The sequence below is a fragment of the Myodes glareolus genome, chromosome 21, assembly GCF_982192425.1.
Source record: "Myodes glareolus chromosome 21, mMyoGla1.1, whole genome shotgun sequence".
In the NCBI taxonomy this organism is placed as follows: domain Eukaryota; kingdom Metazoa; phylum Chordata; class Mammalia; order Rodentia; family Cricetidae; genus Myodes; species Myodes glareolus.
Window position 1 is genome coordinate 43,475,063 of NC_142046.1, and position 14,157 is coordinate 43,489,219.

The following is a 14,157-nucleotide window of genomic DNA, read 5'->3' on the forward strand; positions in this document are numbered from 1 at the left end:
CCAGAGAAAATAATAAAAGGTGGTGACAAATCTCAGGGCTTGAGGTCAACTTGAGCTATGTAACAAGACCCTGTCTTCTAGAAAAACAAAATAAAGCAGGGTTGGGGGCAGGGGAAGGCTAGGCATTGTGGCATATACCTTTACTCTCAGCACTCAGGAGGCAAAGGCAAACATCTCTGAATTGGACACCAGCCTATGTGATAAATTTTTGGACCAGCAGGAGCTGCATAGGGAGATCCAGTCTCCAAACAAACCAACCAACAACCAGAGACAAAGAAGAGTAGTGGGGAAATAGAGTAAGAGTTCAGAAGCTCCGTCATCCATATAGTAGGGGTCTCAGAATATAAAACAAAAGTAAGAAAATTGAAAATAAATTCAAGGAAATTCAAGAACTGGAGGATTGATTTCTAGATTGAGTGAATTTCCCAAGTCTTAATTTGTGATGGGTGTAAGTTACAGAAAACTGAGAACAAAAAACAACAACAACAGAAAACAATTGAATTTTTATATAGTTTTATTTCAGGAAATGAAAGCAACCATAGAATTTTATATAGTTAAGCAGTAGTGTTATAATAAAATACAATAAGTGCTGAATGCTAATCTAAAATAGGAAAAATGGGGAGAGTAAGTAGGGAGTATTTAACAGTAAAGTAGGGAGTATTTAAAGATAAAATTCTTATTTGAATACTGGGAAGACAAAATGAAAAATCATTGTGATGTTATTGCATATTATTTAGAAATACTGAGATAGAAACTGGTAATCAGACAGAAAGAGTCAAGGTGAAGTAGGAAATGCAGAAGAGAAGCAAGGGACTGTTGTTCGTTTTAAACCTTGTAGAGCTGTTTGTCTCAGTAGACTATAGATATGTATTGCTTTTGATAAAATAAAGACTAAATTAGGCCAGGTGGTGGTGGCGCACACCTTTAATCCCAGCACTCAGGAGGCAGAGACAGGTGGAGCTCTGTGATTTTGAGGCCAGCCTGGTTGGTCCACAGAATGAGTTAGAGGACAGTCAGGGCTACACAGAGAAACCCTGTCTTGAAAAAAATCTTAACATGGAAACTTTGAAAAATGTTTTTCAGTAATCTTTTAAAATATTCTCCAAACATAGAAGAACAATATAAGAAATGTCATAGGCTGTACAAAAATTGATGGAGAATTCTGTTTCTAAACTAGTACTGAACACTTAGGAGTCAGCAGATCAGCCTCTCTGCAGCATCCTGCATCACTTACTGCTTCAGAACAAAAGGGAGGGAGAATTGCAGAGAGAAAGCTCTTCTATAGGAGAGTGAGATTTCAGGAAGTGGAGTTTTTCTCAAAAAAGGCCTATTTTCTCTTTAAATCACAAGTTTAAAACTGCTGAGCAGCATTTAGCCTTGAGAATATTACACCGATAAATAGGAAGAGGCAAAGGCCTCGTAATTATAAAGCCGTAACCTCCATGCTCTTAACCACTGGCATAGCTCTTCATACCTCAGTGTTTAATTTCCCCGAGGACACCGAGAGGTGTTGGGCAAATGGTTGCAAGTCATAACTTGTTTTATTAGAAGCAGTTGCGAGAACTCCAGTGAGAAATAAAATAAGGTTTCAGAGCTCTTCAGATCTCTCCTCTAGTCGTTCCCAAGACGTTTAGGGTGTGATGTTAAATGTATAATGTACATTTAAATCTAGAGTCAATATTTTTGTGCTGTTTAACATATTCTTATTAGAACTGCTGAATAGCTCTGATAAGCCCCATCTACCCCAAACCATTGAGAAGCCTAACAGTTTTTAGATCTCCATCTATGCCAAAGTTACCTACTTTTCACTCTTCTTTAGGGCCACACCAGTTTTTCTTAACTATGAAGATCAAATCTAATCAGTTTTACCTTTTTGTGTGTGTGTGTGCCATTCTACTGGGGAAAGCGAGAGTTAATTATCTTCTGTATCAATTGCATTTATATCTGAAAAAAAGTTAAATGATATAAAACTGATTTCAGACCAGACTAGTTTACAATTTCATAAAATATTCTGTCTCTAAGAGAGTTTGTATGTTTAGATATCTGTGTATGGACCTTTCCATGGACCTCATTCATCTGCCCATCAAAATGAGTGCTGGGATTAAACATATGTGCCGCCATGCCTGGCATATTAAGATCTTACAATAGAGACCAACTACTACTTTTGAAAAAACCCTCTCTTGTTATAATTTATGGTCATAAACTTGATAGAATAGAAAAGGTATTTTTAAAAGACCTGTGTTCAAGGACTAAAGAGATGGCTCCGTGGGTAAGAGTACTTGTTGAGCAAGCATAAGGACCTGCTAGGTCTCCAGCATCCATGTAAGAAGGCCTAACCTGGCTGAGCATGCTTTCCTTCAGGAGCATTGGTAGTGCTTGCTAGCTGACAGAGTAAGAATTTAGTTTTATGTCAAGGGAGTAAAGTAGAGAATGTCAAGTAGGACGTCCAACATTTACCTCCAGTCTGTACATGGCCACCTGCACATGTCCGTACACACAGAAATAGTAAAATAAGTCATGTGGTCAAGCACTCTGCCAGAGATTTATTTTTCCTGTTGTTTATCTGTGTGTAAAGACCTGCATTACTTTTTATTTTGTTAATCTAATCTCTTTTTAGAAAATCATAGAATTATGTTACAATGCAAGTTTCATGAATTTCCTAGATTTCCTTCTAGCATCTTATAGGTAAGTAGGCCTGTCTTTTTTGGTTTATATGTGGGAGAGGAAAAAAATGTATAGCTGTTAGTGATACAAAGTGGTATAATAATAAATTCTGCTTTATTATTTATAATAATAAATTCTCTCTTTGTGATTTCCTTTTTAAATTGAAGTTTTCCTACATCTTCTTGGTAAGAAGAGTTGGATATGACTGTTGAGAGGCACACTACAGTGTCAGAACATTCAAAACAGACACAAGGAATTAAAAAACATATTTAACCTTTAGTTCTAATAAGTTATCAATTGGCTCTTTCTTCCTTATTAAATATCTTTTCTAGCATTCTTGTTCAAAATTTAGTTCACTGTATCCTCAACCTCCCCACCCAACCCTGCCAAGCGTTGTCCCTCTCCCATGTCTTTCACTACTGTCCTTTTACAATTCGGGAGAAGTACTAATGGACCACCTGCAGCAGAACCACCTTAGCTACTGTGTTGAGCAGGATACAGAGCCTAGCACCCATTTTGTGTCTGACTAGTATAGAATCTTTAGTGCCTTCTTATCAAGTTGGCCATCAGAAATCATGTTAATTTCAACTTTGAAGTGTCTCTTGAATCTACTCACCTTTTATTTTCTCTGGTTTTATTCACTATTATCTAGAATATAGCAGTAGTTTCTAAAGACTATTCCCACATCATTTTCTTTGCTGGTCTGCATGCACTCCATGCTAGCCTAGCATCCAGTCTTACCTTCTCTCTATTTTTCTTTTTTTTTTTAAAAAAAAAAATATAATTAGGATTTTGTTTTGTTTTATTTTTATAGATGATAAATTTTCTTTATTCTGAAGACTTGGTACTTTACATAAGCTTTGGTGGTGACTCTAAATCAGAGTACAACGGTATTTCCATGCTTTATGAAACCAGTTCTTTAGCTATCTTACAGTGAATAGCAAAACTAACATAGTTAATGAAGCTTCATGTATGATCTAGGAGGCACATAGATGCTGCTGAAGATGCTTCAGAAATGTCCCTGGTGACTGTAGCTTCTGTTATATTTTATATGAAAGGCTATTTTTTGTCTTTTCAGTTTATTTGGTTGCTTGATTGTTTTTTGGGACATAGGGTATTACTATATAGCCCAGACTGGCTTCAGACATGTGATAGTCCTCCTGCCTCAGTCTCTTAAGCTGAAATTATAGATGTGCCACCATACCAAAGTGCTTGGCAAGGAACGGTTTATGAAGGCAATGGCTTATAGTTTAAGCTGTATGGGCAGAAGTGTGAGACACCTGGACACACTAATCCAGTAAGGAAGCAAAGAGAGAGAACACAAAAAAGTGGGACCAGACTATCAAACTCCAAGGCCCACACCTACCAAAGTGCTATCTTCTGAAGGTTCCACTTCCTTCCCAAAGAGCACCAGTTGTTAAGGACTAAGCATTGAAATGTTTGAGCCACTTTCAAACAACAGCAATGGCCTCCTCCTTGGATACATACTCCGTGAGTGTAGCTGATACACTGAATAGGCTATACCTGGACAGTCCCCTTTGTTTGAAATCAAGGACATGAAAAATCAAGTCTACCTTATAAAAATATGTCTGTGCCCTGTTGATTAAACCCGTAGTTCAACAGTTGAAAGTCTGAGTTTTTTAGTGATATTTTGAGCTTACTACAGTCTGCTCTTCCCTGAGCATGTTCGGAGTTTATGCAGTAACTGCACTCTGCAGTCCCGGAAGGGCCGCTCTAATAGTAAGCTTTATGAATAACATGCAGCGCAGTCATACATGATGATTGACTGTACCATATCTAGACTCTCCCTCTCGCATACTCTCTGCACTGGACTTCCATAAATAGAATACCCCAGTCACCAAATACAGCCTCTTTGTGCCTTTGCTGTTTCTGAGTGAATGCTATTTCTCTAATTCTGTACTTCTAAAGTCGCTCTCATCTTTTAGGACCCATTTTGTCATATCCTGTATGAAGTTTTCACAATTCTTTTATTTAATTTTTTTGTGTATTTGAATCTTGTTTAGTTCTTTAACAGCTCATTCTTTTCTAAGACAAAAATGCACAAGACTTCAACCATTGACCCAACCATGAAGTCTTGCAAATACTTAACTCTTTTGCTAGACAAATCCCTATCAAAATATGATCATGCCTTTTATCTAACATTTAACTAGCTTCTTGGGTTGATTATTTTCTTATATGTCCACCTCACTAAATTATAAGGTTTAATGAGTAAAAAGGTAAACCCCATGACTATTTGTCTCCTGAGCAAAAAAAAAAAAAAAAACACATCGTATACTATGTGTTCAGCACTAAACCTGTCTCGTGTTTATATATTATATATAGTTCATCTCTTTTCTTTTAGAAATCCACAGAACAGTGGACAGTGGTTAGCCAAGATAAATGGTTTCTTCTTCATAAAACTAAAATTGAAGTACGGGATGTCCAGACCTGACCTAGCAACTTCAGTGTCAAGGGCCTAAGCTTCTTCATTCTTGTTCTTCCTTTTCTGGGAGCCTTACCACTACATCATTCCATCCAGCTGAAAGTTGAAATAAATGACAAAGACAGCTTTTTGATAATTACACCCATTTGAGAGTGTCCCTCATCAATACCTGCTAAAAAATGAGAACCTAAGAGGAGGTGATTGGTCACAGTGTTTGGATTTGAGCATGTTTAATTCAATGAAAAGTATTTTCCTGGAGGGTGATAATTTTTTTCAAAAAGCACACCAAAATGTAATTGACATGTAATTCTACCCAGAGACCTTCCTTTTCCTCTGGTCAATGTCACTAATGTAGCACACATTTCCCTTCTTGGTTGAATAAAATGTAACATTTATTTATTTGTATCAACCAAACTGATTGAATTAAATGATGTATCATTTACTTATTTGTATCACCCAAAACTTAATTTCTCAGCATATATAGCTATATTTTAATTAAAAACATATTTTTAAGATGAGATAATTTTGGAAGGAAACTTGTTAAGACATAAGCTATAAAAGAAAGTAAAGCAACTGGTTATTAGGACCAATTATTTACAAGGAGACAGAACAACAGGATCTCTAAGGGTAGGTCAGACACTCCATCCTGCAAAGAAGCTCAGTTATGACAGGAAGTAAACAATTGAGAATAGCTTCAGGAAGTCCCTGAAACTGACCAGATTCTCTAGTCCTCTCTTTCCAAAAGTATGTGAATAGTAGACTGCTTAGAGTCACTGACAGTCTAGCCAAGCTTTAAAGAAGATTCTGGCCAGCCCAACAGCCTAGAAGAAGCAAGGACCAGCCAAGCAATCTGAAAGAAAAAGGACCCCAGCTGAACTGTCTGGAAAGGGTCAGACCAATGGAGCCACCTGGAAGGGACACCTTCCAACCTGTTGAGCTGCCTATAGGCTGTGCAGTATGCTCCAGGTTTCCAAGTTTTGTGAGCTATCACCCAAGCTGGGATAGGCTTTGTTGTCCTTGAGTCATTTCTGTAAGAACCACAGCAAAACTCATTGATTTACCAAGTTGAACTTTGGTGGTATCTGTACTTTTGTCTGTCACAGGCTTCCTATTTGGGGTGAGTGGAAGTGTATATTGACTCTCCTCAGGAAAAGTCTGTCCACATAATGGTAACCAGTTAGGGAACTCGTCCTTGGTGAGGCCAATTCTCTCTCTTTCTCTCTCTCTCTCTCTCTCTCTCTCTCTCTCTCTCTCTCTCTCTCTCTCTCTCTCTCTCTCTCTCTCTGTCATTAGTTAACTTGTAATTCTTTGCCTAGGCTTGTTCCTCACCCCCGGGAGATTTTCCCTGCTGCATTAGCATGTCTGTTGGTGCTGTTGTTCAGACCTTAGCTTAGGCAGCCTTCCTAGGGGGCACAGTCTCACAGCAGACGTCCTAGTAGTCCTCTGGCTCTTACAGTCTTTCTGTGCCATCTTTCCAGGTGTTCTTTGAGCCTTACGTGAGGATTTGTGTTGTTCACATATCCACACCAGGGATTCCCCAACCATCTGTTAATCTCTGTATTCTGTCCTCTTGTGGTTTTCTGTGTTGGTTCCCATTTGCCGAAGTTTCTCTGATGAGGGTGGGACCTACTCTTCACTGTGAGTATGAGGATAATACTGAGAATGGAGTTAGGAATTATGCTGCTCTAGTAAAGTGAGGATAGTAGGCTCTCTAAGATCCGTAACCTCACTAACCTAGCGAAACTGGATGATTTTTAATACCAGGAGTGCTTTCTCTTCTGCTAAATGGGCCTTAAGTCCAGTTAGACAATCGTTGGTTAGCTCCAACATGAATGCCATTATTGCCATGCTGATGATTCTTGTGGTTCTTAGATGTCATGAGGAACTACATTTTTTTAAAAGGACTATAGAAAGTGTTGTGAGAATGTAGAAAAATTGGAACCTTTGTGCATTGCTAGTGGAAATGTAAAATTGCACAACCATTATGGAAGCAATTTGACAGACTCAAAATAGTTAAGCATAGAATTATCATTTGACCTAGAAATTCCTCTCTACAGGGAACTGGAGCATAATGACTGCTTATTAGTTAAGAATACTGACTACACTTCCAGAGGACCCAGGTTCTATTCCCAGCACCCACATGCTGACTCACAACCCTCTGTAATTCCAGTCCCAGGGGATTTGATGCCCTCCTCCCTCTGACCTCTAGATACTGAGCATGTATGTGGTATACAGATATACATGCAGAAAAAAGCCACCTGTATATGTAAAATAATAAATTATTAAAACTTTTAATCTATACACAAATGTTCATAGTTTTATTCATAGTAGCCTAAAAGTTGAAAAAACCTGGATATCCAGCAATTGAGAAATGGATAAAGAAAATGTTATTATCCATTTAGTGAATATACAATATTTGGAATATATTCGGCTGTACAAAAGAATGAATTATTGTTATATTCTACAACATGGATGAACCTCAAGAATAATTTCTTATGTGAAAGAAGTTGCACATTGAGACCTTGTGTTGTATGATTACATTTATTTGTTTATTTTTATGATTATTATGGTTAAACGAGGGTGTTGAACATGTTAGATTAGTTCTCTACCACTGACCTATCCCCAGCCCTTACCATTTCATCTATATAAAATGCTACAAAGAGGCAAATCCATTCAAACAGGCCAATTATTTGCTAGGAGATGGAGAGGTGGGAAGTTGATGTTAGCTTTTAATAGGTTCACTGTTTTTGTCAGGTTAAAAATTGACAAAATTGTACCAGTTCTACCACATAGTAAATGACCTAGTATATACTTGGAAATGTTAGATTTTGTTTTATGTGAATTATTTAAATATAATGTTTTAAGTACTTGATCCCCAGAACCTACATAGTGGAGAAAGAGAACAGACTCCTGCAAGTTGTCCTCTAACCTGTACATCTGTGCTGTGACACCTGGGTATAACTTCATAAAATAAATATGTTTTAAAATTTCAAGATTATAAAGATTTTGGGGGTCCCTCAAAAAGCTGGTTATCCTTAAAAACCAGTAGAGAATTGAATCTCTGCTGTGGCTTTTAGAAAATCCTAAAAGGAAGGTTCGGGTTGTGTTTTTTATAACTGCACAGGAAGAGTCATAATCATTAAGGAGCTCTCTGCTCAGTGCCAAGGAGTGTATTAGAGGGATGTTAGGCAAACTGAGATGATAAAACCAAATTCCCTCCTCGGAGAAAATCGTGTGTAGTTCAGAAGCAGCAGGGAAGCGAGGAGACTAATAGGTAGTGGGGCTGAGCCTGAAGAGATGCGAGCTTTCTTTTTTTTAATGTACAATCCAACAGGAGCTCTCCCTAGATTTTGTTCTAAAATAAGAGCGTTTTCACACATTTTAATTGCTCTGTGATAGCAACAGTGTGAACTCCATCCACAAACATTTATTATCTATTTAGTTTTGTTCTAATTCAGTGTAGCAAGAATTCACCTTATAAGTAGAAGTAACGATCCATTTAGTAAAAAGAAATCCTTCCCACATTACTAATCTTGTTGTTCATTTCTATGCTAAAGTATTAATAATGCTCTTTCTCCATCTTTGGACGATATTTACAGGTTCCTATTCCCAAAGCAGTATTTTTATGAACTGAACTATGACTTAGGAACTGGAATATTAGTAAAGAACATTTTACTTAACAGTGTAGATTTCATATTTTTTGTCATGATTTCAGGTAAAACTTTTGTTTTTATAAACCTTGATATCACCTAGTGTTATGTTTATAGTACTCTTTAGGAAACACTTAAAAAGTGTGTGTAACTTTAATAACTATCTAAGTTGTTCTGATATTTTCCAGAGTTGGCATTCATCCCATCCTTTATAGTGATGATACAGGACAAAGAGGAATGGATAAAAACATTGGTGAGCAACTCAACAGAGCATATGAAGCCTTCCGACAAGCGTGCATGGACAGAGACTCGGCAATAAGAGAGCTACAGCAGAAGGTGTGTGCTTTGGATTTGAAAGCTGATTATATTTCTGGGCAATTGAGGTTAAGAATTGAGAATATTTTATTGCTAGAAAATATTTGGAGAACTATAATTATTAAAACACAAGAGTGTAATAATAAATAATAACATTGACATTTTTGTTACCTTTTAAAAACATTTTGTGTCCTATGGAAAAGGTTGATTTGATGGATTCAATTTAGAGTGATTATGATTAAGATAGAACATTGTTTCTCCATATGTAGCTTTTAAGTGTCACTATTTTATATAAGAAATAAATATAAAGTCAACTAGCAGGTATAGACCCAGCAGAAATTATAGTGCCTTTTACTACTGAGGAAATAAGAAAGTTATGGGAAGATAATGAACCATGGCAAAGAGCTTGTGCTAATTTTTTGGGGGAAATTAACAGCAACTATCCCAAAAGTGATAGACTTAACCTCATAAAGAGAACTTCTTGGATTCTTCCTAGAATTGTATGTGATGCTCCAATAACTGGAGCCCGGACATTTTATACCGATGCAAATAAAACAGGGAAAGCAGGTTATAAATCGGAAGAACTGAGTAAGGTGGAACAAAGCCCTTATAATTCTGTCCAGAAGGCAGAATTATATGCCATTCTTATGGTGCTAAGGGATTTTAAAGAACCTCTTAATATAGTTACAGATTCACAATATGCAGAAAGAGTTATCTTGCATATTGAAACCGCTGAATTCATACCAGATGACACAGAGTTGACTTCATTGTTTATCCAGGTACAGGACATAATTAGGAATAGGCTTTGTCCAATGTACATAACACACATCCGATCCCATACTGGTCTGCCTGGCCCTCTAGCACAGGGTAACACTGAAATTGACCAATTATTGATTGGAAGCGTTCTGCAGGCCTCAGAATTTCATAAAAAATATCACATCAATAGTAAAGGCTTAAAGAAAGAGTTTTCCATTACATGGCAACAAGCTAAGGACATTATAAAGAGATGTCCTACTTGTTCTTTCTATAATCAAACACCGTTGCCTGCAGGGAGTAACCCAAAGGGTACTCAAAGGAATGAAATCTGGCAGATGGATATGTTCCACTTTATGGAATTTGGTAAATTTACTCCAGTCAGGATTTGATGATAATTTTCTTAGGTCCCCATAAGATTATCAGCGCCCCCAACCAGCAAGAAGTAGCCTGAAATACTACGCCCACATTCCCAACAAATGGACTATGGGTATTTTCCTTTGTTTTTAAAAAAAAAAAAGGAAAATGATGTGGGAGAATTGTCTGTATTCTGTCAATCATATTTTAATAAAACGCTGATTGGCCAGGCAGGCAGTATAGGTGGGAAAGCCAGACAGGAAGTAGAGGTGGAGCAAAGAGACTTGGGAATATTCTGGGAAGCAGGAAGCTCCCTCTGCCATTCCTGCCCAGACCACCGAAGAGGCAACATGTGAGCTGACAGCTGAAAAAGGTACCAAGCCATATGGCTAACATAGATCAGAATAATGGGTTAATATAAGTTACAAGGGCTAATAAGAAGCCTGACCTAGTGGGCCAATCAGTTTATAATCTTATAGAGTCCTGTGTGTGATTTTTCCTTGGGGTATGCCGGCTGTGGGGTACCGGGTGGGACAGAAATCCCAACAAGCCAGCCCTTCATGCTACATAAAGTCGTTTTATAACTGAAAGACTTATCACTGCTTCTCAGTTTTGCATTGTTTCTTTCCATTTTTTTATATTGTCATTTGGGTACCAGGAACTAATATATCCTGGAACTAAATTTGTTATTAATTTATCATCTTCCATTCTTTATGACAGTTAAAATAGAACACAAGATGATAAATTATTACAGTGATGTGGCATAAGTTCATAATCAGGACTCATGAAAAAGACATGTGAAGAGGTCTAGAGGAGTCTGTTCCCTCTTCCTGTGGACTTCCCCCAGCTTCACAAGTTCTGTCACATGTGTGCAAGTGTAAGAATCCACTTTAAAATTCACAGTCATTGGGTTTTGCTGTTATTTTTGAGTTCAGAGCTGGCTTCACAGATACACCGTATCTACCAAAGGTCCAAACGCGGGAAAGTAGATCCTCCATAGACGTTATTACACTGTCTAAATAGGCTGACTCAGCAGTCGCAGTCTTACCACATAAGAATGTTTTAAAAGTCAGTTTCCCAAATATGAAAGGACCAATTTTGCAATTAGACCTTTATGAAAATAACAGCCAGAAGATTTACTAGGAGGAATGTTAACGTATTTCTCCACGGGCAGTTGGAGGTAGGGGAACTTACATTGATTCCTCTGGTTCAAAATGTCCTTGAGGAGCTAGTGGTTTAAAGTAGCTGCCACAAAAGCATGAGGGTCAGATTTGATTCCCAGCATCCAGGTAGATGTTGGGTGGGCATAGTGATCTGCCTGTAATTCCAACTCTTGAAAGCCAGATAGTCATTCTAACACATTGGCAAGCTCTCAGGTTCACTTGACAGACCCTGCCTCATGAATAAGGTAGAAAGTGATTGAAGAAACTCAGAATCTATCTCAGGCCTGCCCATGTGCCCACAAACATGAACATACAAGCACACATATAGATATATATGAAGAAAAACATTATTCATGAAATTTTGAAGTCAAAAGACATAGGCTATCCATGAAGTTCTTTGTTCATTCAATAAATATAGTATGTCCATCTATACAATTTCTTCCTTTCTAGGATCCAGCTATTGTTAAACATTTCTATATATACCTTCCTGAATTCTACAAAAGCCATCTTTATTCTTTGTGAATCTTCTCTTGGTTTGTAAAAGAATAGTGTTATTGAGTGAACTAGATTCTAAATCTTCTCATTTTGAGTAGCTAGAAGGAAGAGGGCATGATATGACAGGGCCTTCAAAAAATTATTTAAAGTAGGAAAAAAGTAAAAAAAAAACTCCTTTTTTTTCTCCCTACTTTACATAGGTTCATTGAGGGACTTCACAGTTCTGCTTGTGTTCTAGGGTAACTTGGAATTAGGGAAGAAGATGATGAAGTTTTGAGTATACTAAAATAAGTAAAACATTATTTATGCATTTCGGAACTTTCAGAAGTTCAAATAGGTAATAAATAAAATGGTTATTGCATATATAATTTAAAAAGCAGAAAAGAGGCTCACTGGCTGTTATCTGACTGTTATCAGACATGACAGAAAAGATCAGGTAGTGTGTGGCCTAGGGAAGAGGTATCTAATTCTTCCTTTGTGAGTCAGGTCAGCACAATATGAGTTCACATTTGGGCTAAGATTAGGAAGAACATAGTAAACTAGGAGACAGGGATCACACACGTGTGTGCGCATATATCTGTAAAACAAGAAGTGAGGGCGTGTTTGCTACCTTGTGTTTCTTACAAAGTGGTCCTATGACTTCATTAAAAATGATGAGGAATTATGGGAAAAGAAGCTGTAAAGATAATAGCCCCATCATGAGGAATATGACTAAGTGTGTATCTTCAAAAGTTACTGAAGAATTAATATGCTTTAGAAAGCTCTTGACACTGACAAAGAACCCAGCAAACATACTGAAGACATGTTACAATATATACAAATTATATTAAAAATGGCAATCATCTAGTCATACATTTATGTGCATTAATGTAAAATTCATATATTAATAACTGTGTAATATATTAAACCTTTACTAATATATATTGGATAGTAAGTATATGTAGGTTTATTGCACCTTGGTTGAGAAAAATAAAAACCTGAATATCAATAATTTTAAGAATTTAAAACAAGGCACTGAATTAGCAGTTATGTGTGAATGTAAAAAAAGACCTAATTTCTTTTTTCCAGACAGTGTTTCTCTGCATAGCCCTGACTGTCCTGGAACTCACTCTGTAGACCAGGCTGGGCTCAAACTCACAAAGATCCTCCTGCCTCTGCCTCCCAACTGCTGGGATTAAAGGTGTGCACCACCACCACCCAGTAACCTAAAATTTCTTTAGGAGATAAAATGGCAGGAAGGTGGCACCTGAGTGTAGGTCACTTATGAAGATGATGAAAGTAGACTCTAGAATGTTTAGTTTAATGCTGATGACTGAAATCAAGAGTGATGAAGAACTTAGAGTTTGGTTATGGGGAAATAATATATCTAATGCAGTTCTGATTCTTAGGTTTAGACCTGTGGGAACATATGGGTGAACTATCTAATGGGTAGGTATGAACACTGTTCTTTAGGCCTACAAGGAGTTCTGTATGGAGACTGTGATGGTTTGAATAAGAGTGGTCCCCACAAGCTCATATATTTGGCTGTTTAGTCACCATGGAGTGACAGTATATGAAAAGATTAGAAGGATAAAGGGGGTGGCCTTGTTGGAGAAAGTGTGTGGGGGGGACTTTGAGGTCTCAAAAGCCCATGCTAAGCTCAGAGTCAGTCCCTCCCTCTCTCTCTCTCTCTCTCTCTCTCTCTCTCTCTCTCTCTCTCTCTCTCTCCCTCTCTCCCTATGGGTCAGAATATAGTTCTCAGCTACTGTTCCAGTACTCTGACTGCATGTTGCATGCTTCTTGTGGTGATGATAGTGGATTAAACCTCTAAAACTAGGCAAGCCCCCAGTTAAATGCTTTCTCTTTTAATGGTTGCCTTGGTTATGGTGTCTCTTCTTGGTAATATAATACAACAGTGATTAAGACAGAGACTAGAGCTAAAACAAGATTGTGTAGTTTTAAATGGTATTTCTCAATTAGAATGTGTAGAAGCGTGAATAAATATTTAAAAAACGAAAGTAGGTTAGGGTGAAAGGAAGAGAAAGACTTGCAATTTAGAATATAGTTTAAGCAGTTTGAAAGACACAGAGACCCAGAGAACACTGGGATTTTAAAGAAGAAACATAAAAGGGGGCCCTTTAAAGAGACTTAACAACAACACAAATAGTCTACAAAGCAAGGAACCAATTAGAGAAGAAAACATAACAGAAGCCACAGGAAAGGGGTCTCAGGAAGGGTACAGTAGTTAGCACAACTAGATAGCCAAGTGACTTGATGAGAGGATAGCGGAAGGTGGCATTGTGTTTGGCCATGTGTAGAGATTGTTGAAATTCTAGGG

General features: G+C 37.5%; 1 protein-coding gene across 3 annotated transcripts in view; it reads left to right on the plus strand.

Annotated features, from left to right (window-relative positions):
* The window catches only part of Tank (TRAF family member associated NFKB activator), a 76,387-nt gene that overhangs the window by 22,537 nt on the left and 39,693 nt on the right, over positions 1-14,157 (plus strand). For 2 of the 3 annotated variants that reach the window (XM_048425697.3, XM_048425696.3), the window contains exon 2: positions 8,946-9,093. In XM_048425697.3, coding sequence (XP_048281654.1) covers positions 8,995-9,093 — 99 coding nt within the window. In that variant the 5' untranslated portion in view covers positions 8,946-8,994. Of the gene's footprint in view, positions 1-2,666; positions 2,686-8,945; positions 9,094-14,157 lie in introns of those variants that run through there. The other variant, XR_007230307.2, reaches the window with a different exon arrangement.